Source organism: Stenella coeruleoalba (assembly GCF_951394435.1).
Source record: "Stenella coeruleoalba genome assembly, chromosome: 15".
NCBI classification, from domain to species: Eukaryota; Metazoa; Chordata; class Mammalia; order Artiodactyla; family Delphinidae; genus Stenella; species Stenella coeruleoalba.
In genome coordinates, this window is record NC_137161.1 from 27697971 (window position 1) to 27724488 (window position 26518).

Here is a 26518-nt window from a genome sequence, read left to right on the forward strand (position 1 = left end):
GTTCGTTTGAATTTTTGGTGTCTCTTTCCCACCACTGAAAGGTGAGCTCCAGGAGGGCAGGGGTAAACCACAGCACACTCCACAGACTCTTTAGCACCATGCTTTGCTCACTTAAATTATCCTGGCGAATGTTGCACATCACTGACTCATGCTTTTTTATAGCTGCTTACCATTCCATATAGAGATGCTGCAAAATTAATTTAGGTATACTTATTATATCTATTTCAGAGAGGAGGAAACTGAGGCCCAGGGCAGGGCTGCTGCTTGCCTGAGGTCACTTAGTAAGAGGACCCAGGCAGTGTGGCTGCAGAACCTGAAGGCTTCATCTCGAGGCCACACGGCCTCCCAGCTGCCAGTGTATCCCAGCACCTCCTTTAATCCTCCACGCAGAATAACAGGTCCCCTTGCTAAGGCCTTGCTAGGTTCCCAGTGCTGTGCTAAGGCTACTGCCTCCTTCAATGTCCATTTGACCTTGACTGAGACAGGAAATTAGCCAAACAGTGGCAGTACACGTGTTCGCAGGACAGTCCCTGCCTCTTCTGCATCTCTCATTCATTTTCCCCTCATCCCGTACTCATCTCCCCTCATTTCCATGACGTGGGGCAGATCAGTACCTGCGTGTTCAATCAGGGGTGACATGCCTATTTCCCCATCCTTCAGGTCCCCTCTAAGCTCTCTACAAGTGATTCTCTTGCCACCCACCTAGGCCTGGGGAGGTGGGGAAGTGCCCTGCCCCAGCCCCTGCTTGAGGTCCACATAGAATCACTTTCAGACATCGGCTTCCATGGGCTGGGGAGGTGGGGAGATGGAGGCTGGAAGTGGAGCCAGGGCTCATACCCACATCTGCTGTTTCCCAGCCAGTGGTGATCCTGAGATTTAAATCCACATCAGAATCACTTGGGGCTGCTTATTAACAGCAGAGACACCTCCATCCCTCGATATATGCTGTTGGTTTAACGTGTACACTGGTGTGCCTGGGGTCATATATGTATGAACTCGCGTGATTTTCAGAAACCACTTTGTGAGGTCAGCCAGGGCGTCCCAAACTCTAAGGAGCACACAGAGTGCCCAGGGACCTTGGGTTCAAGTGTAGATTTTGATGCTAAAGGTCTGGGCTGGGGCCTGAGATTCTGCTTTTGTACGATGCTCCTGGGGGATGCTGATCGTGCTGGTCTCCAGACCTCATTTTAAGAAGCAAGACGGGGCTTCCCTGGTGGCGCAGTAGTTGAGAGTCCACCTGCGGATGCAGGGGATACGGGTTCGTGCCTCGGTCCGGGAAGATCCCACATGCCGTGAGACATGGCCGCTGAGCCTGCGTGTCCGGAGCCTGTGCTCCGCAACAGGAGGGGCCACAGCAGTGAGAGGCCCGCGTACCGCCCCCCCCCCCCACAAAAAAAAGAAGCAAGACGGCAGGTGCTGTTATTACTTCTTACTTTACTGAGGAGCAAACTAAGGCTCAAAGGCCAACAACTATAAGTCACAGAGTTAGACCGAGCCCCCAGACTCTACTGTGTCACAGTGCCTGTCCCTGCTGGCGTGACGATGGATGAGAGGTTGGGCTGATATTTGGAAGGGGCAACTTGGCCCCTCTTACCACTCATAGGAGGGGCATTTTTCCAAGTGGCCCAAGTTGAGGACAGTCCCTGCCAAGCCCAGCATGGCAAGAAGAAGAGGGGCTGGGTTCGTGTGCCCTGAGCATGTGTGTGTCTCTGAGACAGTGGCAGGTGTGTGCGGACAGATGAGACCCATACCAAAAGGATTCTAGTGCCTGGAGGTTGAAGCATGGAGAAGGCCTTGGCTGTGCTACCGCTGCCCAGCCCTCCTGCTAGGCGGGGGAGGGTGGACAGTCCAGAGCGGGCTGCTTGTGCCTGGAATACCTCCCCGCATCAACCCAAATATCTGCTTCCTTAACCCTTAATGACCCACCCTGGATCCACAAGATATGGTCTGCCTTCATTAGCTATTCATTAAGGGAGGTCACGCTTGTGTTCCTGATGGGAGCACTGGGGGCCCTGAGCAGCCCAGAGCAGCTGCCAGAGACCTTCAGAAAATCACCGCTGCTTAAAAAAAAGAATTGTTGGCAGACAGCAGAAGCAAGAAGAACTACAATCCTGCAGCCTGTGGAACAAAAACCACATTCACAGAAAGACAGACAAGATGAAAAGGCAGAGGGCTACGTACCAGATGAAGGACCAAGATAAAGCCCCAGAAAAACAACTAAATGAAGTGGAAATAGGCAACCTTCCAGAAAAAGAATTCAGAATAATGATAGTGAAGATGATCCAGGACCTCGGAAAAAGAATGGAGGCAAAGATCGAGAAGATGCAAGAAATGTTTAACAAAGACCTAGAAGAATTAAAGAACAAACAGAGATGAACAATACAATAACTGAAATGAAAACTACACTGGAAGGAATCAATAGTAGAATAACTGAGGCAGAAGAACGGACAAGTGACCTGGAAGACAGAATGGTGGAATTCACTGCTGCAGAACAAAATAAAGAAAAAGGAATGTAAAGAAATGAAGACAGCCTAAGAGACCTCTGGGAAAACATTAAATGCAACAACATTCGCATTATAGGGGTCCCAGAAGGAGAAGAGAGAGAGAAAGGACCAGAGAAAATGTTTGAAGAGATTATAGTCGAAAACTTCCCTAATATGGGAAAGGAAATAGCCATCCAAGTCCAGGAAGCGCAGCGAGTCCCATACAGGATAAACCCAAGGAGAAACACACCGAGACACATAGTAATCAAATTGGCAAAAATTAAAGAAGAAGAAAAATTATTGGAAGCAGCAAGGGAAAAACGACAAATAACATACAAGGGAACTCCCATAAGGTTAACAGCTGATTTCTCAGCAGAGACTCTACAAGCCAGAAGGGAGTGGCACGATATACTTAAAGTGATGAAAGGGAAGAACCTACAACCAAGATTATTCTACCCAGCAAGGATCTCATTCAGATTTGATGGAGAAATCAAAAGCTTTACAGACAAGCAAAACCTAAGAGAATTCAGCACCACCAAACCAGCTCTACACAAATGCTAAAGGAACTTCTCTAAGTGGGAAACTCAACAGAAGAAAAGGACCTACAAAAACAAACCCAAAACAATTAAGAAAATGGTCATAGGAACATACATATCGATAATTACCTTAAACATGAATGGAGTAAATGCTCCAACCAAAAGACACAGGCTTGCTGAATGGATGCAAAAACAAGACCCATATATATGCTGTCTACAAGAGACCCACTTCAGACCTAGGGACACATACAGACTGAAAGTGAGGGAATGGAAAAAGATATTCCATGTAAATGGAAATCAAAAGAAAGCTAGAGTAGCAACACTCATATCAGATAAAATAGACTTTAAATTAAAGAATGTTACAAGAAACAAGGAAGGACACTATATAATGATCAAAGGATCAATCCAAGAAGAAGATATAACAATTAAAATATATACGCACCCAACATAGGAGCACATCAATACATAAGGCAACTGCTAACAGCTGTAAAAGAGGAAATCAACAGTAACACAACAATAGTGGGGGACTTTTAACACCTCACTTACACCAATGGACATATCATCCAAAATGAAAATAAATAAGGAAACAGAGCTTTAAATGACACAATAGACCAGATAGATTTAATTGATATTTATAGGACATTCCATCCAAAAACAGCAGATTACACTTTCTTCTCAAGTGCGCAGGGAACCTTCTCCAGGATAGATCACATCTTGGGTCACAAATCAAGCCTCAGTAAATTTAAGAAAATTGAAATCATATCAAGCATCTTTTCTGACCACAACACTATGAGATTAGAAATGAATTACAGGGGAAAAAATGTAAAAAACAGAAACACATGGAGGCTAAACACTATGTTACTAAATAACCAAGAGATCACTGAAGAAATCAAAGAGGAAATCAAAAAATACCTAGAGAAAAATGACAATGAAAACACGACAATCCAAAACCTATGGGACGCAGCAAAAGCAGTTCTAAGAGGGAAGTTTATAGCTATACAAGCCTACATCAAGAAACAAGAAAAATCTCAAATAAACAATCTCACCTTACACCTAAAGGAACTAGAGAAAAGAAGAACAAACAAAACCCAAAGTTAGCAGAAGGAAAGAAATCATAAAGATCAGAGCAGAAATAAATGAAATAGAAACAAAGAAAACAATAGCAAAGATCAATAAAACTAAAAGCTGGTTCTTTGAGAAGATATACAAAATCGATAAACCATTAGCAAGACTCATCAAGAAAAAGAGGGAGAGGACTCAAATCAATAAAATTAGAAATGAAAAAGGAGAAGGTAAAACAGACACCGCAGAAATACAAAGCATCCTAAGAGACTACTACCAGCAACTCTATGCCAATAAAACGGACAACCTGGAAGAAATGGACAAATTCTTAGAAAGGTATAACCTTCCAAAACTGAACCAAGAAGAAATAGAAAATATGAACATACCAATCACAAGTAATGAAATTGAAACTGTGAATAAAAATCTTCCAACAAACAAAAGTCCAGGACCAGATGGCTTCACAGGTAAATTCTATCAAACATTTAGAGAAGAGCTAACACCCATCCTTCTCAAACTCTTCCAAAAAATTGTGGAGGAAGGAACACTCCCAAACTCATTCTATGAGGTCACCATCACCCTGATACCAAAACCAGACTAAGATACTACAAAAAAAGAAAATTACAGACCAATATCACTGATGAATATAGATGCAAAAATCCTCAACAAAATACTAGCACACAGAATCCAACAACACATGAAAAGGATCATACACCATGATCAAGTGGGATTTATCCCAGGGATGCAAGGATTCTTCAATGTATGCAAATCAATCAATGTGATACACCATATTAACAAATTGAAGAATAAAAACCATGTGATCATCTCAATAGATGCAGAAAAAGCTTTTGACAAAATTCAACACCCATTTATGATAAAAACTCTGCAGAAAGTGGGCACAGAGGGAACCTACCTCAACATAACAAAGGCCATATATGACAAACCCACAGAAAACATCATTCTCAATTGTGAAAAGCTGAAGAAAGCATTTCCTCTAAGATCAGGAGCAAGACAAGGATATCCACTCTCACTGCTATTATTCAACATAGTTTTGGAAGTCCTAGCCACAGCAATCAGAGAAGAAAAAGAAATAAAAGGAATACAAGTTGGAAAAGAACAAGTAAAACTGTCACTGTTTGCAGATTACATGATACTATACATAGAGAATCCTAAAGATGCCACCAGAAAACTACTCGAGCTAATCAATGAATTTGGTAAAGTTGCAGGATACAAAATTAATGCACAGAAATCTCTGGCATTCCTATACACTAATGATGAAAAATCTGAAAGAGAAATTAAAGAAACACTCCCATTTACCATTGCAACAAAAAGAATAAACTACCTAGGAATAAATCTACCTAGGGAGACGAAAGACCTGTATGCAGAAAACTATAAGACACTGACGAAAGAAATTAAAGATGATACCAACAGATGGAGAGATATACCATGTTCTTGGATTGGAAGAATCAATATTGTGAGAATGACTATAGTACCCAAAGCAATCTACAGATTCAATGCAACCCCTATCAAATTACCAATGGCAGTTTTTAAAGAACTAGAAAAAATCATCTTAAAATTTGTATGGAGACACAAAAGATCCTGAAAAGCCAAAGCAGTCTTGAGCAAAAAAATCGGAGCTGGAGGAATCAGACTCCCTGACTTCAGACTACACTACAAAGCTACAGTAATCAAGGCAATATGGTACTAGCACAAAAACAGAAATATAGATCAATGGAACAAGATAGAAAGCCCAGAGGTAAACCCACGCACCTATGGTCAACTAATCTATGACAAAGGAGGCAAAGATATACAATGGAGAAAAGACAGTCTCTTCAACAAGTGGTGCTGGGAAAACTGGACAGCTACATGTAAAAGAATGAAATTAGAACACTCCCTAACACCATGCACAAAAATAAGCTCAAAATGGATTCGAGACCTAAATGTAAGACCGGACACTATAAAACTCTTAGAGGAAAACATAGGAAGAACACTCTTTGACATAAATCACAGCAAGATCTTTTTTGATCCACCTCCTAGAGTAATGGAAATAAAAACAAAAATAAACAAATGGGACCTAATGAAACTTCAAAGCTTTTGCATAGCAAAGGAAACCATAAACAAGACGAAAAGACAACCCTCAGAATGGGAGAAAATATTTGCAAACGAATCAACAGACAAAGGATTAATCTCCAAAATATAAACAGCTCATGCAGCTCAATATTAAAAAAACAAACAACCCAATCCAAAAATGGGCAGAAGACCTAAGTAGACATTTCTCCAAAGAAGACATACAGATGGCTAAGAAGCACATGAAAAGCTGCTCAACAACACTAATTAGTAGAAAAATGCAAATCAAAACTACAATGAGGTACCACATCACACCAGTTAGAATGGGCTTCATCAGAAAATCTACAAACAACAAACGCTGGAGAGGGTGTGGAGAAAAGGGAGCCCTCTTGCACTGTTGGTGAGAATGTAAACTGATACAGCCACTATGGAGAACAGTATGGAGGTTCCTTAAAAAACTAAAAGTAGAACTACCATATGACCTAGCAATCCCACTACTGGGCATATACCCAGAGAAAACCACAATTCAAAAAGACACATGCACCCCAATGTTCATTGCAGCACCATTTACAATAGCCACGTCATGGAAGCAACCTAAATGCCCATCAACAGACGAATGGATAAAGAAGATGTGGTACATATATAGAGTGGAATATTACTCAGCCATAAAAAGGAACGAAATTGGGTCATTTGTTGAGATGTGGATGGATCTAGAGACTGTCATACAGAGTGAAGTAAGTCAGAAAGAGAAAAACAAGTACCGTATATTAACGCATATATGTGGAACCTATAAAAATGGTACAGATGAACCGGTTTGCAGAGCAGAAATTGAGACATGGATGTAGAGAACAAACGTATGAATACCAAGGGGGGAAAGCCGCGGGGGGTTGGTGGTGGTGGTGTGATGAACTGGGCGATTGGGAGTGACATGTATACACTGATGTGTATAAAATTGGTGACTAATAAAAACCTACTGTATAAAAAAATAAATAAAATAAAATTCAAAAAAAAAAAAAAGAACTGTTACTGGATTCCTCATCATTCGGCAAGCTCCATGGTGGGTGAAGGGGCGGGTAGGAGCAGCGGCTGAGACCAGGACCAGGGGAGGCAGTCACACCCCCCAGCTGGCTTCCCCGGCATCCACGCCCCCAGAGCTCGGCACGCCATTATCCATGAACAGAATTGTCACGAATCTGCCCGGAGTGCGAACCTGTCGCAAAATCCATCTGTCTGTGGAATTGTCACAAAACTCTCTTGCGTGTGAAAGTGTCAGGTATGTGAAATTGCATAAGGAATTGTCTTGCAATTGTCCTACATGTAAAACTGTCATGAAGTGTTGGGTACGTGCAGTTGCTATTCTTCTGAAAAAATATGGAGAGGACAGTTCCTTTTCTTTTTGTGTTAGAAGAATAGGTTTGCTGTGTGAGTGACCTTGAACAAGTTGCAGAAATACTCTGTGCCTCAGTTTCTTCTTCTAGTGACTTTTACAGGGCTATTTTGCAGAAAAAATGCATTATGCTCAAAACAGTGCCTGGCACACAGTAGGTGCTCAAGAGACCCTGCTACACCACACACACACACACACACACACACACACACACACACACACACACACGAAATCTCTCTGAGGCAGGTGTTTCTGACTTGTTCATGTCTGTAGCACCGGTACCTGGTACACAGTGGGTGCTCAGTGAGAACTTGTGGGCTGGGGAGTGGACTCAGACAGGTTTTGGCTTTGCCTATGGTGGGGCTGTCTGGCCGTGTGGCGTCGGACAGGTCTCTTGCTTCTCTGATTCTCTCTGAACCTGCCTTGGGTGCTGTAAAGTGCCCCAAGAGCTGTGTATAAAGCACCTGGCAGTACTGGGGACAGGAAACACTAGCTGCTAATTCCCTTTCCCTCTGTGGGGAGTTCACGGTTCCCGGGCGCTTTGTGGCTGTGGAGGCCTCCTGTGGCTCTTTGGGAGGCTGTGAAAGCTTCAGCTTCGGCTGCGTGGGAGGATGCTGCAGCAGTCAGGACCTGGTGGGACATGTCCAGCCAATCTGGAGACCTGATGCCACAGGCCAGGGGTAGGGGGGATGGTGCCCACTAATCCAGTCCAGGAGCCCCCCACGAGCCGTGGGGAGGATGAGTGCCAGGATTCCAGGGAAGGTGGGGGAACTTCCTAAGAGGAACTGAGAGCACATGATTCCTAACATGCACGCGACTGAGAGGTACCAGGTCTCGCAGTTTGCTCCACAAATGACCCCTTCACCCCACCATGCTGAAGACCCGCAATGAACAGAGCTCAGGGCTAGGAGCCAGGACTGTGCTTCCTGTCTCAGCTGGGACCCAGGCTCACTGTGTGACCTTGGCAGCCTCAGTTTCCCCAGCAGAAAAACAAGGGATTGGTCTTGACAGAGGACTTTCCAACTTTTTTCAGCCAAGGAAGCTTTCTTCTTCCCAAGATAGGATGTGATCTGGGAGCTCGATTAATAGGGCAGCTAAGAGTTGAGCTGCTTTGGCTGAGGCTTGCATAGGGTGAGGGGGAGGATCTCAAGCCAGTCCTCTTGGTTTCGTCTGCTCACTTCAGGGGGCATCCCCTAAGGGCATGGATAATCTCTAAAGACTTTCAGACCCCGAAGTCCCTCAGCACCAATGGCAGGAGAGGCAGTACAGCATGGTGTAGCAGTTAAGTCAGCCTCTGCAAGCAGACAGCCTGGGTCTAAATCACAAAGTAAGCCTCAGTTTTCCCATCTGTAAAATGGGCATAATCATTGTCCTCATGCATTGCTGAGAAGGTTCAGTATGTCGGTGTGTCTGACATGCTCAGAACAGGGTTTGGCAGATGGTAGGTGCACGACAATGGGGTGGCTGTGAGCAGTGTGGAGCTCTTACAAGGCCAGACTCTGTTGCAACAACCCTACGAGGTATTATTATCTCCTCTTACAGACAAGGAAGTTAAGGCACAGAGAAGGTAAGTAATTTGCTAAGGATCACATAGTGGCAAGCTCGGATTTAAAGCCAGGGAGTCTTAGTAACTGGTAGATACTATTAAGTACTGCGGAGAACCTAGCCCCTAGAATATGTCCCATGAAAACACCCTCATTGCCTCTTACAATTAAGCCCTAAGGAAGCTTTGGATATACCATCAGCTCCCAGTGCAGAGAAAACCTGGGGCTCTGCCGCCAGTGAGTATCAGGGAATGGGGCTGGGCCTCAGCACTGGACCCTCTCGGTGTTCCAGGGACAGCCCCAGCCCCTGTCATCCAGCACCCGGGGTAACTGGAGGTTCCGAGCGGTGACAAAGAGTTGGGAATCCAGTTTGGACCTCCAGACATGGGGTGAACATCTTTAGGGACCCTATTCTGGGTCTGGTCTCTCCCCACAGGCTCCCTCCCCCTCTCAAAACCTTGTAGAAGGGAGAGAGCACAAGATATGGACTCTTATCTCAGTTCTGTGGGTCCTCAGCCAAGTCCCTCCCTGTCTTTGGGCCTCAGTTTCTCCATCTGTCAAGTGGATGGTTAAACTCAGCGTTTCTAAGGGCCCAATAGCCATCCATCCACCCATCCATCCATCCATTCAGTAGGTGTTTCTTGAATGCCTACAATATACCAGGCCCTTGTCTAGACTCCAGTGAAAACAAGAAACAAAAACTTTTTTCTTTTATTTGATTTATTGGACAAAGTTAAAAGACAAATCACAGACCTGTGGAAACTTTTTAGAAAGATGAGCAAAACGATACTAGATCAGGAAGGGAAATTTCCCAGGCACCTTGTCTCGTTCACCCACGCCTCCCAGTGCCATGCACAGTGCCGGGGTACACTGGGTGCTCTGTAAATGTCCACTGGGTGAACGAAGGAACAAGATGTATCTTGCTGCTCCAAAACCTGTGACTAAGGGTGGAAACAAAGTCTGAGTCCTCCCCTCCCCTTACCACTGTGTTCTAAAGAAAGCTGCCTCGTGAGTATGGAATTGGAGCCAGACACCCCCTTCAGAACTTAGCAAGGGGGAGGCCAGATATCTCTGCACCCTCCATCCTCTCCCCCTCCACTGCCTACCAGCTGGTGTAAACCGATGTCTGAAGAGGATCCAGGAAGGATTGTCTAGCAGGGGCTGCGGCGGGGCACGGCATTTCCCCAATTCCCTAAACCCAGGTGGGGTGCCAAGAGAAGCACTCACAGTTTGGAGGGAACCCGATAAGACATGGAAATGGGCATTTCATCCCCTGACTGAACACACACTTGCTGATCCTTCCCACGTCTATTGGGGGAGGGGGGAGAGTGAATGAGAGATGCAGAGACTGAATGAGGTCAGTCTCTCAGAAGCCTGCGCTGCCACCATTTGGCCAATTCTCTGTCCAGATCACGTGGACACTGAAGGAGGCTGTTGAACTTGATCCAAAATTTCTAACCCAAAGGTGCTGTAGGGGTACCATGGGGTAGTGAGGGAGCTGGGAATATGCGAAGAGGTCGAGGCCATGCTCCTCCCCTAATAAGTCACAGCCGTGCCACAGGTAGGGCACCTGCCACACACGGAGGGTGTGGAGGGAGGCGGCATAGGAACGTTTAGACACAACCGCTTCCTTGTGCTCACTGGTGATGCGGCCCTGAGTTTTCTCACTGCTGGGACTTGTGAGGCCACAGCAGCACCAGAGAAGTAAGACACAGCTGTCCCTGTCCCCATCCCTCTTCTGCTCCCCAGCACACAGGGGAAGAACGGAGGGAGGACGACACATCTCCCCACAGGGCAGATCAGTGGAGTCAGGAGCCAAGTCACTGATGGGGAAGGAGACAGCGTTGAATTAGACCTGTGTTTTTAAAAATTTAGCACCAAACTGAGCTTTTTAATACCAGAAACTCTGAGATCTACCCAAAGTTATTAAGGATTGGGTTTTAGAGATATAACAGAATTAGAGAGAGAGAGAAAAAAAGCAAATGTCATGTTTGTGATCCTCTGTTACATGTCCACTCTGATCATTATGCCTCACAAAAGAAGGCCAAGGATTACCATCCTTAATATACAAAGAGCTCTTAGAAATCAAGAAGAAGAAAAACAGCAACAACACAAGGTTGTGAAATGGGCAAAAATATTACAAGTAATTCAAAAAAGAAAGACAAATGGACCAGTAACCTCAGGAAGAGCTATTATATTGCACTAATAATTTTCAAAATGATGTTTAGAATAAGAACAAAATATTACTGTGACCTACCAGAAAGGCAAACTAAAAGACTGACAACATCCAGTGCTCACTTTCATAAAGGATTTGGGCAGTGTCTATTAAAGTTTGAACTCTGTAGTATACGGATAGTAGTAGTATTTTACAAATGGTGCCCTGAGGCTCAGAGAGGGGCAGGCACTTGTTCAGAGCCACACAGTGCGTCACTGGAAGGCAGGGCTGGAACCCCGGTCTCTGGATGGGTGCCTTTGGCTTTTTATCTCCAGCCAGCTGGCTCTCCCTGTCTGGCCTTGTGAACAGCCTGGTCCCTGGCCTCTGACTGGGGTGGCCAGGCCTGCTATACCCACTGCTGCACCTGCTTTGGGACTGAGGATGGCTGGGCTCTTGCTGTTCCAGGTGACACATTATCATCACCCCTTCCCCACAACAGATGAGGCTCCCAGTCAGTCTTGCTCAGCAGTGAGGCATAAAGAGTGGAGGTGGGAACCTAAGGCTTGGGATCAGACAACCCCACCTTCAAATCCCAGCTCCGCACTTCACTCCCTGGGCCCGTTATTGAACCTCGGTTTGCTCATATGTAAGATAGAGGCAATCATCCACTCACTGGAAAGCTTGTTCCTTTCACAAATGTGCTCGAGGGCCTACTATGTGCCAAGAACTGTTGTAGGCATTGGGGATACATCAGTGGACAAGACAGCCCTTCCCCTCAGGGAGTTTGCATCCTAAAGGAGAGAGAGAGGTCATTTGAGATAGTGACAGTGAGTGAATGACAGTAAACAGAGTGAGGAGAGGAGAGGAGGGTCCCGGCCACAAGACAGGACTCGCTGAGACATATAAGGAAAGCGTTCTCGGCAGAGGGACCAGCAGGTACAAAGGTCCAGGGGTTTAGCATGCAAGAGAGCAGTGAGGCCAGAGCACAGGGACTGGTCGGAAAGGCAGATCAGCCCAGACCTGGGTGGTAGGCTCAGAAGGAGTGTGGACGGCGCTGGGTTTTCCTGGAAGCAAGATGGGAAGGCCCTGCGTGGTGCAGGCCAAGGAGTGTCTGCCATCTTGAAAGCTCCCTCTGGGGCTGAGCACAATGAACAGTAGGGGGCAGGAGCTGGGAGCCCAGGGCAGAGGCCTGTGACCACCTAGGGGGTCTGGACCAGGCTGCTGGCTGTGAGCAGCAGATGGACAAGTCTTGCTTGTGGGATATTATGAGAATTAAAAGGTAAGTGGCCTAGCCCATGGTGCAGCAGGTAGCTGGTGTGAGCAGACCTCAGCTACCCGTCCTCAGCAATCAGGGGACCTAACCCAAGAATCCCATGACTGTGTCTGCCCCGCAGCCTCCTCCAGAGATGCCTGAATCACTTCTGCTCCTCCCTGCCACTGGCTCGGGTTGTGCCTCTTTGACCTGCTGTGGCCTCTCGACTTTCGCAGGCCACCAGAACAAGGTCTCATTCAAGGTTCCCTCTGGTTGCTTTAAGCCGCCTTGCTGTTCAGTGGCTCCCTAAACCAGCTGTATACCGCCGCCCCCAAGCTGGACTGAAACCCGAGGCCCTGTCTGGATGGTTCCCTAAGTCATTCTCGAAGGTGAGAATAAGTGGTGAGTCACAGTGGCATCTGCCCGGGCCAGGTCCCCAGACCAACTGCCCAGGAAATGGGAGATGGGAGGGAGGCAGTGCTGCGCAGGCGGGAGTCCAGGTCACACACATTTGGGTATGAATCCCAGCTCTGCCACCTTGACTCTGGGAAGTCCCTTTCACCTCTCTGAGCCTCACACTTCAGCTGCAAAATGAGAGTGATGCTATCGAAGGGGTGCCCGGAGGATAAAGGGAGGTAATAACCTGCAGAGCCCCTGGCTCTGTGCCCAGCTCATATGCCAAGGACATCAAATGGGAGCCAACTTTGTCCTTATGCTCTGCCCTGGGTTCTGCTCACCAATTCCCAGCACAGTGAAAAACAGCTCTGGTTTCGGAGCCCCAGCTTGGCTTCCAACCCAGACTGGATGGGGGCTGTGGAAACCTGGGCAAGTGGCTTCACCTACCTGGATTCTACTTTCCTCTTCTGTAAAACGGGTCCTATCTTCGAAGGTTGTGGGTAACTAATGCACACAAAAATCACCCGGCACATAGTAGGTGCTCAAGAAATGGTGTGATGCCAGTAGGGAGGAGCTGAATGGAAGAAGGGGACACAGGCACAGTATGTGGTGGGGTTCTACCTTGGAAACCTCTCGTGGTCCTGGGGCACTGTCTCCACCACACCGAAACCCAGCCAGCTGGAGGGACCTAGGCTTGCAGGGCCTGGAAATTCTACAACCACTGTCAGTGGATCCCAGTTTCCTCTTGTGCAAAATGGGAACCATAATCCTTCTTGCCAGTTAAGCCAGGATTAAGGGCTGGAACCAAGGTGAGCAGCCACAGCCAGAGGTGCTGGTCTCTGTGAGCTCCTGTAGATCCTCTGAGGGACCAGGTCTGCAGATGGGCAGAGCCAGGCTGATGCCGTCTGCAGCATGCAGGATCCTGAGCTACCAGGTCCTGTGTTAAATCACTGCAAACCCATCGCAGCCCTGAAAAGCTGGGCTACATTTACACATTTTCATGCATGAGAAAACGAAGGCTCAGAGATGTTAGGGTTAGGGTTAGGGTTAGTGGTTGACCCAAGAACCCACAGTGAAGAGTCAGGTGGGATGCAAACCGGAGTCCTAGCTCCTAACTGCTGGGAGCCATGCCTCCCTGATGGCCTCTCAGCCCCTCCCTGCTGCCTAATGCCCAGTGGCTCTCCAAAGGCAGAGAAGTGCCACTGAAAGTCATACGTCTCTCAGGGCCAAAGAGGGGCCCCGAGCTGTGCACAGGATCAGACAGAAGAGGGGAGGCTGCAGGAACAACCCAGTGGTCTTAAGTCTGAAACCATGGAGCCCTTAGCAGCATCCCCAGACCTTTAATAAAGTCTGTTACCCAGAAATGTCCTGAGTGCTCTGTTTTTTTTTTTTTCTTTTAATGGGGAAGGTGATTGGAGGGAGGGTTATTGATGCAGGGGAATAAGATGGTCTACAAACTGAAGCTATTCAGCCAAAGCAGCCCTGGGAGAACGGCAGCCACTGCGAGGATGCTCTGCTCTCAGGGAGGACGTCAAGCCAACGTCCCCTGTCCCAGGGGCAGGGGTCTCCAGCTGACACCTCTGCTATTCACTCTATTGGGACTGCCACCTTCATCAGTCTGGGGCCCCCAAGGACAGGGGCCAGCTGACAGCAAGTGTTCAGCAGACATGTGCTGGCTGAAATGCGATGACTCAGGGGACATCCAGGAATGAGGGTGGACAGAGAAGCGTCACCTGAATTTGAGTTCCAGGAATGTACTCAGGAAGGGCTGAGGGCTGCTGCATCAGGACTGTCAACACTTGTCAGGGAAGAATCACTTGCGGGAAGGGTGATCCGCTCAAGGGATACAGAATCGGGGGCTCACACCCTTCTCATGAGACCATCTTATGAGGACTTTCTGTAAAATCAAAAAGCTCAGAACATACGGCAGAAACAACGCCCTCCTACCTAAAAAACCTTCAAGGGATTGATCACATGAACAGTATTATAAGTAACAATTTCTGTTCTCCAAAGGACATACAAAGTTAGCAGCTGGGTATCAGATTGAAGAAACATATCTTCCATGTCAAAACCAACAGCGGATTAATATGTAGGTAATACAAAGAAGTCCTATAAACTGACAAGAAAAATCCAGGAAACCCAATTAAAAAAGTGGGCACATAAAAATACAATAAAAATTTTAAAATAAAAAAACCCAAAAAAGTAAAATTAAAAGATTTAAAATAAAAAATAACTAAAATTGGGCTTCCCTGGTGGCGCAGTGGTTGAGAGTCCGCCTGTCGATGCAGGGGACACGGGTTCGTGCCCCGGTCCGGGAAGATCCCACATGCCGCGGAGCGGCTGGGCCCGTGAGCCATGGCCGCTGAGCCTGCGCGTCCGGAGCCTGTGCTCCGCAACGGAAGAGGCCACAACAGTGAGAGGCCCGCGTACCGCAAACAAACAAACAAAAAAAGCAAAACTAAAATTAATAAAAAAATTAAAATAAAATGGCATTTTAAAACTAAATGATAAAATAAAAAACTTAGAAAAATAAAATGTAAGACTAAAATAAAAATACATTTTAAAGTAAATTTAAATAAACTACATTAAAATTAATAAAAATTAAAACTTTAAAAATAAAATTAAAATGTTTAAATAAAAAATGAAAAAATTTTAAATAAGTGAAATAAATTTTGAGTAAAATTAAAAATTGTCAATGTGTAACCATTTAAAAAATAAGGAAAGAGAAATAAAATAATACAAGAGTACTATCAGCTCGGCTGATGCTGATAATGTGCTATGAATTAAGTCTGATTGACTCAGATGCCTGTCAGAAGCGGGGCAAGAGGGGAGGAGGAAGGAAAATCGGGTCTGAAAGACAGCATTTGACCGGGTTTTTCCAGCCTGCCATATGGGCAGAGGGCAGGATGTCAGGCCCCATCATGGCCTCATCCGCAAACAGCCATCACATCATTTATACATTTATAATGTGCCAGCAACACACGCACACACACACATCCTTCCATCCTCACTGCTGTTCTCTGAGGTTCCCTTTCACAGAGGAGTGAACAGAGGCTCAGAGAGGGTGAGTCACTGTGCCATAGACACAGAGCACCTAGGACCTCCCTATCCTCTGAATCCGGGCTCCCCAAAATAACCTTCTTTTGGAGAGTTAGGTCTACAGAGGACTTTCAGACACAGGCGGGGGCATGTCTGACATCAGGCTGGAATGTCCTGGATGCTAGAAGGAGCCAACCTTCCCATGACGCATTACTGTGATCACCATTCATTAGCGTCTACTGTCTCCCAGGTGGGTTATACGCACAATTTTGACCTTCAAGGCAATCCTATGATGTAGATGCTATTATCGTCCCCATTGTATTGATAGACAACAATGAGATTCAGGAGTGAAATATTTTCACCCAATCACGGCAGTAGCAGAGCTGGGAGCTGAGCCCAGGCCTGTCACAGCCCAAATCCCACACCCACTGCCTGGCACTGGACACTCTTCATAGTCACTAACTGAGCACTCACTATGTGCTAGGGATGCGTTTCATGCCCCATTTTGCAAATTAGCCAACTGAGGCCCAGAGAGGAGAGGTGACCTGCTCAAGGTCACTCAGCTGGTGAGCAGTAGAGGCCGTGGCCTTCGTGACAGCCAGCCAGCCTCCCACTGCTCATCTGGCACTTGCTAGAGACAGCTGTGCCTGCCTGCCAACACCAGAGCAGGCTGCAGAAGGGCAGTTGTGACATTCCTTTCTGGGTGTCTCCACCCCTGCGGATGTGGGTACTGCAGTCAGGCTGCAGGGAAAGGGAGTGGTTTCCCTATGTAGTCTGGGTCCCCCGGGCTTGAGAATGCCTTTCTTCTGAGCTGCTGAAACAGAACCCCCCACCCACAGCAGCACAGAGGAGTCCCCACCACGGGACACAGAGCAGGGGCTCTATGAGTCACACGGCATTACAAGAAACCATCCCAGGGGCAGGCAGTAGTGGCCTAGCCTGAGGCAGCAGTGCTCAAGATGAGTGAGCTTCACCCAGGCAATGGGAACAAGCCATTCCCTTCGGGATCCTGGAGGAATCCCCAGGGGTGGGGCTGAGGGCTCATGTGTCCCGAGTGCCGCTGACTACTGCACAGGGCTGAGAAAAGGAGGTTCTGGCTATGGAGACCTGGGGGGCACATTCCAACCTCTCCCCATCCTGGCTGTGTGACCCTGGCAAGTCGATTGCCCTCTCTATGCTTGGAGGGCCTCTGGAGAATAAAAGGATCAAATCACCTCGTGGGCTATCACCTGGATGAATTGGGAGGAGGCCAGGCAGGACGGCTATGCACCCAACCTTTGGAATCAATTGTCTGGGTTTAAATCCTGGCTTTGCCAAACTTACTTGCCAAGCTATTGGGAACATATGAAATCGCTAATATTTGGCTGTTTTCAACCTACAGAAATGGCAGTTTCACATACTTCAACTAATGCTCCTCTCTTCTTAATTCAGTTTCCTCTTCTGTAAAATGTGGATAATAACAGTCCCTTCGCAAGTTGACGTGAGGACTAAATAAGGGTGGGAGGCAACTGAGCTCAGTAGTTGGAGCTTGGCTCTGGGACTAGGAAGGATTTGAACTTGGCTGTGTGTCCTGGGGAAAGTCACTTAACCCCTCTGTGCCTCGGTTTTCTCATATGTAAAACAGGGATGATAATAGTACCCACATCACAGGTTTATTAGGAGAATTTAGTCAGTTTATATGCATAGTACCTGACATTGACAAATAAAATAAAACAACACAGGTAACATCTGGCATAGAGTAAATGCTCAACCATAAAACCAAATCAGAAAGAGACTTTTCTAAACCTTTGGTGCCAGTGAAAATTAAGTACTTTAAAAAAAACAAATAAATGTTTTTAGGAACATATATGCGTGTGGATATATACGTGAGGCATGTGCTCCTGGGTGTCCACAGGGTCTGGGGCTGATCTACGTCCTGACAGTGTCCACAGCCTGAGGCTCTGATGGAAGGACTGCCCTCCAGGCCATGGTGATTCTGTGTGGGGCCCAGGCCTCCACCAGGTCCCTCTTATGGAACCACACAGGCAGGCCACAGACCCCATGTGGCACTCAGGTAACTCTGGAGGCCCTTATGAGGCTCCTGGACCACAGGCTGGCCTCTGGTTATTAAGAAACCTCTGCAGACAGCCTTCAAGCTGTGAAAGCCCTCTTGGTCCATCCTCTCATCTAGCATTTCTTCTAGGCCTGGGAGAAAGGCAAAGCAGACTGAGTATGGCCAAGTCACACAGGGGAAACTGAGGCGCTGAGAAGCTCTAAACCAGATTCCAGGCCCCGGAGTAAGCTGCCTTCCTCTGCCTATCCAAGGCCACCCTCACCTCCCCCGTTCGCTTTCCTGCATCCTCACCTCCACTCCTGGCTGGGGGATGCTGGGTGAGGTACTTCCTCACTTGCGGCTCCATTTTTACAAGCGTGGGTCTCAAAGGTCTCAACTGGCCTTTTCAGTCCTAACATTCCATTATTCTACCTTCTCCAGAACTCCAGAGAGAAAATGAAAGTTGAACTGCTCTGCAAACAATAAAGTGCTATATAAATGACAGGGTGGTGAATGGCAGCATTAGGTGGACTTTCTGGAGTAGTCTATAGTAGGCGGGATTTGCTCCTGTGGTTCTGGAATCAGGAACACTGGCTATGTGACCTTGGACAAGCCTGCTTCTTCTGTAAAGGAAGAGGGGCAACCACATCCACCTGGCAGGGTTGGGGGAGGGTCGATGAGAAAGGAACATGCAATGTCCGGCGCTCACTGGCTGCTTGAGGGTGTCTAATGCAGGAGGGATATTTAGGCCCCCAATGGGTCCTAGGGCTAAAATCTACCTTGGGAAAAGAAAACACCTTGGGAAGGATGTGGCTGCCAGGTCCTGGGCCGTTAGAAACAAGCATAAGAAACAGAGGTTTGCAAAATGTGTCGAGGGCAGTTGCCACTTATAAAGGCAATTCGGTGTCCTGTTTGGGGCTCCAGAGCCAGACTCTCTGGGTTCACACGCCTACGGCTGTGTGACCCATGGGGCCTTCGTCTCCCCATCTGCAATACTGGGATCCCCTAGAACCCGCCTCTCGGAGCTGTCAGGAGCACTGCATTGGGCTCGGCCAAAAGTTCCGCACTTTTGGGGGAATGGTAAAAATTACATTTTTACATCAGTTCACACACAGTACACAGAGTACACACACACTCATTCACACACTCACACACACCCACATCCATATGCACACACATGCATCCACTCATACATTCACATACATATGTAAGCCGAAACCCATTTCTCAAAATGATAATTAATCTTAACACTTGCAATGCACTCTGATATCTTCTAAAAAGGGGGCTGGCAAACCATGGTCCATGGGCTAACTTTGGGCTATGGCCTCTTTTTGTATGGCCTGTAGGTTAAGAATGGTTTAATATTTTTAAAGGCTTGTGAAAAAACAAAACAAAACAGGAAGAATATGTCCCATGAAGTCTAGAAGAGTAACTATCTGGCCTCTTGCAAAAACAGTTTGCCGACCCCACTCTATTTTATTCTACTCTATACCATTCTGTTCTGTTTTATCCATTCTACTCCATTTCGGCATTCTAAACGCTAGCTGCACTTACTAAATTCATCTCCCTCATCTGCTGATGGAAAAACTCTGCATCGACGTGAGCTTCAGTTTTTTCACTAGATGAAAGGATGGAAAGATGGCTGAAGAGACAGTGGACTGACAGATGGACTAGAGGAGGCAGGGGAACAAAGGGAAGAAGGTCCCCTTATCCTGTGACACCTCAGCCAGTAATGTCCCACCTCTGAGTGTCAGATTCCTCAGCTGAGCCCAGGACTGCCGCCGACCAGCCTCTCTGGGCTGCACTGAGGGATCCTGTCCATGTCAGTTTTTCTGATGGATCCATTCCCGACATCCCTAGGAGATGCTGGGCTCTGGCCTGTCTGCCATCGGACCTCCACCCCCTCTGCCACACAGCCCCTTCGGCCCTTCCCATCCGGCCAGACCCTCCCCTCCTCCTGCCAGAGTCCCCAGCTCCTATGCTGCTGCCACCTCTGCAGCCCTCTGATAGGCTCTTCTCAGATGCCTCCTCCTTGCAGCCGCTGGCAAGTCTCTAGCAGAATTCATTTATTTTTCTATGCACAGGCTTTGGAGCCTCCAAAACTCTGGGTCCACGTACCAGCTCGGCTTCTGGGAGTTCCTGGGCAGGTCCCTGCCCCTTTTGGGGCCTCAGACCCCTTGTCTAGGAAACAGGTGTAACACAGGTAGCGCCATAGTCAGTCAGATGTCGAAACCCATATGCAGAGCTCCCGGCACGTGGCTGGCCCCAAGTGGCCTCAAGGGTCTCCTCTGGTGGCTGGGCAGGGGTGGGGTGGTCTGTGGGACACACCTTGTTCTGGGCCCAGCCATGGCCCTGACCTGGAGACTAGAAACCTGGGTCGTCCCCGATCGCCACCCCTGCCTCAGGTACTTGCTTGCTGTGTCTCAGCTTCTCTGTCTGTGTACAGGGGACGGTGCTGCTGGCCTGGCCATCCGCATAGGGCTTTTCAGTTTACAGAGAATTATTATATTCAGTCCCCCTAACAGGACTCTGGAGTGGGCGCTGCCACAGTCCTTTTACAGATAAAGAAAAAGAGGCTCAGAGAGGGGAGAAGGGCAGAGGTGAGATTCAACCTGCATGAAACTCCCCTCCCCCAGCCCAGGGAGCATCCGGCTCTGCCGTAAAATGGGAGGGGGAAGTGGCTGAGTCCTCAGGAAGCACCTACTCTATGCCTTTGGACACCTTCCCTCCGGGACTGTGGTGAATCGTCCCAAACACCAAAGAGGTAGGTACAACTGTTCCCATTTCACAGACGTGGAACCAATGCAGAAGGTACGTGGACTGCCCCAAATCACACATCCGGGGAAGGAGAGGGCCCTGAATTTCAGAGCTCCTCCCTCTGCCCTTTGCTGCCTCAGGTCTAGAAGGATCTAAAGGCACCATGTGAATGTGGGTGACAGTTGCTTCCACCAAGCCCCCTCCCCAGAAGGCCTTGGACGCTGGGAAAGTCAGTCACGGCCTGTCCTCTCCTCATTGCCTAAATGAAGCTCCGTATTGAGGTAGGAGTACAGACCAGGGCCCCCTCACCCTGCCCGACTGTCCTATTGCGGGGACACCCCAGCATGTTTCAAGAGAAACGTCCTCATCTGGTTCTGATTCATTTATACTTAATTAATCAACATGTTGTTTTGTAAGAGTCACTTGAGATCCAAGAACCGTTCTCAAGCCTTTTCTTTTAGTCTTTCTTGTCTTGGAAACAGAAAAATTAGGTTTCATCAAAAAACAGTGATGCTGGAGCTTGAGGAAGCATGGGTCTGTGGGAACCAGGCCCCGAGGGTGACAGCTCAGCCTGGGTGGCTGCTGGGCCCAGCGAGCGTTCCTCTTGACCTTGCAGAGTAGGCCAAAGGCTGGGCCAAGAACTCGGGCACGCAGGGGAGGTAGGAGAGGGCCAAGGAAGGGCATCCCTCCACACTGGCAGCTCCTCAAGGACAGGCCCCAGGTCTGTTCACCTTGGCACTCCCAAAGTTCCCAGCACAGAGCCTGGCGCACGGTCTGCCCTGTAATGCTTGTTGAATGAACAAGGGGAAGAGAGGGAGAGAAAGGAAGGGAGGAAGGAAGGAAGGAAGGGAGGAAGGAAGGAAGGGGGAAGGGAGGGAGAAAAAAGAAAAGAAAAGAAAAGGAAAGGAAAGGAAAGAAAAGACACTGCCAATACCCAGGTGCCTTCAGAACACATTCTCCTGCCAAAGTTAGACCAGAATGTCAAATCTGGTAAGACCCTCAGGGATCTCATGTGCAATTTTCCAAGCAGCTGTCTTACGAAAAATGGTCTCTAATCTGTAACTGGTTTGGGAAAGGTCCCACTCTCTATCCTCAGCCTCTTCACTATGAATCCTCTGATAAGTCCCACAGTTAAGAAATCTGCTAAAGCCAGCATCTCTCATACCTATTTGGCCAGGACTCCTATGACCACCTTGCAGAAGATGCTACAGGAAGCCTTCTGCTACCCCTCCACCTCCACCCCAGTGCCAATGGGGAAACCAAGGCTGTGGGCAGCGGGCAGGTGGTGGTGCGGAATCCACTTACCCAAAGGGGTTGGCGGTTGGACTCAAATCCAAGGCTATCTCCATTGCACCTGACTGATAAATGGAGCCACAAGCCTCTTTCTGAAGACGCTGCGCTGGACATGCATGTGTCCCAGATGCAAGAGATCACCTACCGTGGGGAGGGGTGCCAATAGCCCCCTCACCAAATGGTGGCTATGTAAGGCGCAGCCATGCCCGACCTCACTGAGCAACTGGGGATGGGGGGAGGGACTTAAAGTTTTCTTTTTCTTTATTCTTTGTGTGTGTGTGTCTTTCAGAACTGACTGAGAAGCATCTTAAAGATCTTAAAGATCTTTAGCATCTTTAGATCTTAAAGCATCTTAAAGATCTTCTAAACCGGCTCCTCTTCAGATGGGGAAAGTGAGGCTCTGAGAAGAGAAGACCAACACAGCTCAGGAGATATCTTCTCAGCGTCATGTCAGACGGATTGAGATTCAAGCCTGCTTTGCTACTAACCCTCTGTGCAACGCTGGACAAATCAATTTTCCTCTCTGAATCTCAGTTTCCTTGTCTAGGAAATAAGCATCCCCCCAGCCCCACTAGGCTGTTATGAGAGGCAAAGGACGCAATGGACAGAAAAGGAGAATGACTTGTACTTGGCTACTCGTGTAACATACACACTAACTCATTCAGTCTTACCCACATCTGCCCTGTGAGTTGGATACTGAAGATTATTATTCCTATTTTAAAGAGGAGTCGCTGAGGAGATAGCTTTTATTTAATCTATTTTTTTGGTCTTTTTAAGAACTGAGAAAGATCATAGAGAGCTTCTAAAAGACCGTCAGATGGGTAAACTGAGGCTCAGAGAGGCAAAGTGACTTCCCCAAGGTCACTCAGCTGGTAACTGGGGAAGCAGGGATTTGAACAAGGCAGACTGACTCCAGAGCCCATGACTGGAACTACTATACAAGGGCCATTCACAGAGCAGTGTCCCCATGAGGTCCCAGAAGGCCCCCAGCTCATGTGAAGCCCACCCACCTCCCCTCTCCCTGGATCCCTCCATCCAGTCACACCTGGAGCTGAAGTCCTTCAGGCCACAGTCTCTCTGTCCCACCCGATCCCACCCCCAATTCTCCCACAGCCTCTCTCTGCCTCCTGTTTCACTCCAGGAGTAACTGTGTCTATTTAGGGCTTTTTCACTCAGGTGGACTAGAATCCCCCAGAGGGAAGACTCTCATTCTCTTTCCCATGTAGCCAAGCTCAGACTTCACACCAGAGCTGCAAGGAAAGAAGACACAGGGTCTTCATTCACCTGCTGGTCAACTTGGCAAAGTTACTTAGCCTGTCTGAGCCTTGGCACCTGGATTTTAGAATGGGGTAAGCCCTATGTCATGAGGATGTAGTGGGGATTCCCTCCGTGAGCAGAAAACCCTGGGCACAGTGGCTGGCTGTTGATTCTCAGACTGCCATCCGGAGGCCAAAGGGCGGCCGGCTCAGGTATGGGACTTGATCACCTTCCTCGGTCCCCCAGGCTCTGCCAACCCTGGCTCTGCAGGGACAGCCTCAAACCCACCTCCTGAGGATGTTTTGACTCCTTCAGGGAGGGGCTGTGGCACAGGACCCCCGAGGTGAGAGTGCAAGGGGCCCCTGGCTTTGTGCCCCAGGTACATTTATGGTCTGAACCTTGGTACATCCTCCTAGTGGCCCTAGGAGGTCAAGATGGAAAAACTGAGGCTCTTAGAGGGGCTGGACGTCTTCCAGGTCATCCCAGAATAAATGTCTTCAAACTCAGGTCTCTCTGAGCTCATGCAGCTCATGCCCTCACCAGAGGGGAACCCACCAAAGATTACTGGCTTCTTGAAAGTGATGTGGGGGATCAGGGTCTGTAATGGGGCTGAGACCGGGGCATCTGGACTCCCAGCTCAGGGCTCCTTATGTCACTCCTGGCTCAGTATGCATGCTTGGGATGATTTCTGAGCCACTAACTCTGTCCCCTAGGCCCTGTGACCTCTAGCCTGCCACCTGAGGCTTCCTGTCTCTGCAAAAGTCACTCCCCCGCCCCTCGCCCAGCAATGCTGTGATTATAGGGAGCGGGGGCAATGAGAGAGCCCTGGCAGCTCCTTCCCTCCCTGGAGAGCCTCTGGGTCCAGCTTGCCCCACGGCTGCCCTGGGGCCTCAGTTTCCCCATCTGTAAAGTGAGATTGACAGCAGTCTGGAAGAGTTAACAGCCCCGGGCGTCGGGCAGCAGGCAGATGCCCCAAGGGCGACCCCCCTGACTATCCCGCGGCGTCTTCCCGGCCACCCTGCCGGCTGCCCCTCGTACCTTGCTTCTTCCTTCGGTTCAGGGGGAGCATGTCCACGGCGTGGGCGACGAGCAGCAACAGGCAGAGTGGCGCCCGCATCTGGGCAGCCTGGTCTGGGCGGGGGCGCGGGGCTCCCTGGGAGGCCCGACGGCCCAGCGGCTACCGGCGGCGGCGGCACAAGAGGGCGCGGGGGCTGCTCGGGGCGCGCCGGGAGCATCCGCGAGTGTGGGGTCGGTCCCGCCGCCAGGGACCTGCAGTCAGCCCAGGGGCCGACCTCCAGGTCTAGAGAGGGCGTCGGCGGGGCTGGGAGGGGCGGGCGGGGAGGAGCCAGCGAGGCGGGGGCGGTGCATTAACCAGCTTGGGGAAGGCGCGCGGTGGGGTTGGAGGGGGTCGCCCGGCCAGGTCGGTCTGTCACGCCGTGCGCGCTCTGGCGTCGTTCCCGCGCCCGGCACTGTCCCGTGGCATACACAGGTACGGCCCTCCACGCCACACACAGAGGTACAGACGCGCGGACGCCAAGTGACCCCCTCCTCTCAGCATCTCCCTCCACCCCACTCTCCGCCTCGGATTTTCTTTTTCCGCTTTCTCTGTTTCCTCTTTCTCCTAAGCCCCGAAGTGACCAGCACCTGATAAATTAGCCAGTGAAGGGGCCCAGGACCTGAACTGTGTTTCCTCCAGCCTTGTCTACAGGATGGGAGCAGCTGGTACAATTTTAACGCTTTCAGAGCCAAATCCCTCCTTCTCCCCAACAAACGGTGCACTCCTGCCTCCGGCCACCTTGCCCACTAAAAACAGTAAGAGTAAGAATAATACTGCCTATCACTTTGAGGCCTACGTGCTTGGTGGTGTTCTAAGCACTTTACACATGATATAATCTTCAAAACAACCCAGCGAGGTTCTATTCTGATTAGCTCCACTTTACAGGGGAGGAAAGGGAAGCTCAGAGAGGCCAAGTGACTTGCCTAAGGCCACACAGCAGATCAGTGGTTTGTCTGGGTCCAGTGTCCACCCTTTTAGCCACTGCTTGGGGCACAGAGGAACTTACTCTTGACAGCCTCTTGCTGACCAATTATCCTTCCTTTATCCTGTGTGTGTAGTTTGATAAAAAAAAAAAAAAAAAGGAAGGTAAATGCCGGCATCTCCTTCTCCAGCCCCTTGTCCTCATCCTTAGTAAGGCCCCCAGTATAATGAAGACATTTGAGGGCATGTCGGGGGAGGGAAACACAGAGAGTGAGGCAACTCTGCCCTGGCTGTTCTTCTTCTGTAGGGCTCCACGAATACTGACAAACAACATCCTAGGGGTCTTGGTGGAATGTCAGAGCCACCCCCCCAAAATGGCTCTATTCCACAGATGGGGCTACTGAGACCTCGGGATTGGAGGTGCCTAGCTCAGGCAGCCCAACAAGTCTAAGGCAGAGGTGGGATGGGCACCCAGGTGTCCCAGCATGGTCCCCATCCACCAGACCCTACAAAGCCCTCTTGTTCTGACTTCTTTGATCTCTGTCTTCCCCTCTACTCCACCTTTCACCCCCTTAATCCCAGATCTCAACTCCTTGCAGTATTTCACAGACACCTCTCACACCTCTGAGCCTTTCATTAGTGGCCTCTCCATGGGATGTTGGTCTACATGCCATCCCCATCCCCACTGACTCATTCAGGACCCAGTCCTGAATAGCCCCTCATCCAGAAAGCCTTACCTGATTCTCAGGCCAGGTCCAGTGTCTCCTCTGGGCTCCCACAATCTCTTTATTACAGCTTGTATCACAGCAGGTGGTAACTATGGATTTGTCTGTCCCTTCCTCTGAACTGTCAACTCTTTAAGGCCAGAGATGAGGTCATATTGGGATGCCTGGAGCCTAGCTCGTGCTGGACACAGAGCAGGTATGCAACATGTTTGTAGAATGAATGAATGAATGAGTTCTCCAGATGCAGGAGTCTCCCAGCTTATACATGGAATTTGGGTACTTGGAGAAATGAGATGACCCTAGAAGTTCAAACTTTAAGAAGTTTGAAAGTCAGTCCCTACCCAGCCACCACCGGTCCTGAAGTCTCCAGAGTCCAGAGCAGGCCATCCCCCAGGTGAGCAGGGCTGGGGCAGGGCAGGGTGCATGGGAGTCAGGCAGAGGCTGGGGCCACTTAGTAGCCACAGAGCTCCGCAGCCTGTAGCCTCTCGCCTCTTCTCCCCCCCACTCCCTCTGCTCCACCTACACCGCCACCCCCCGCCCCCGCCCCCGGCCTTCTGC

At 49.0% G+C, this 26518-nt stretch overlaps 1 protein-coding gene across 1 annotated transcript in view; it reads right to left on the reverse strand.

Annotated features, from left to right (window-relative positions):
• RSPO4 (R-spondin 4) overlaps positions 1-24374 on the reverse strand; it is a gene marked incomplete at both ends in the record, with an annotated part of 40150 nt that extends 15776 nt beyond the window's left edge. The window contains one exon of the mRNA XM_079944629.1: positions 24296-24374. Within this exon, the coding sequence (XP_079800755.1) occupies positions 24296-24374 (79 nt within the window). The remainder of the gene's footprint in view (positions 1-24295) is intronic.
• Positions 24375-26518: the final 2144 nt, after the last annotated feature.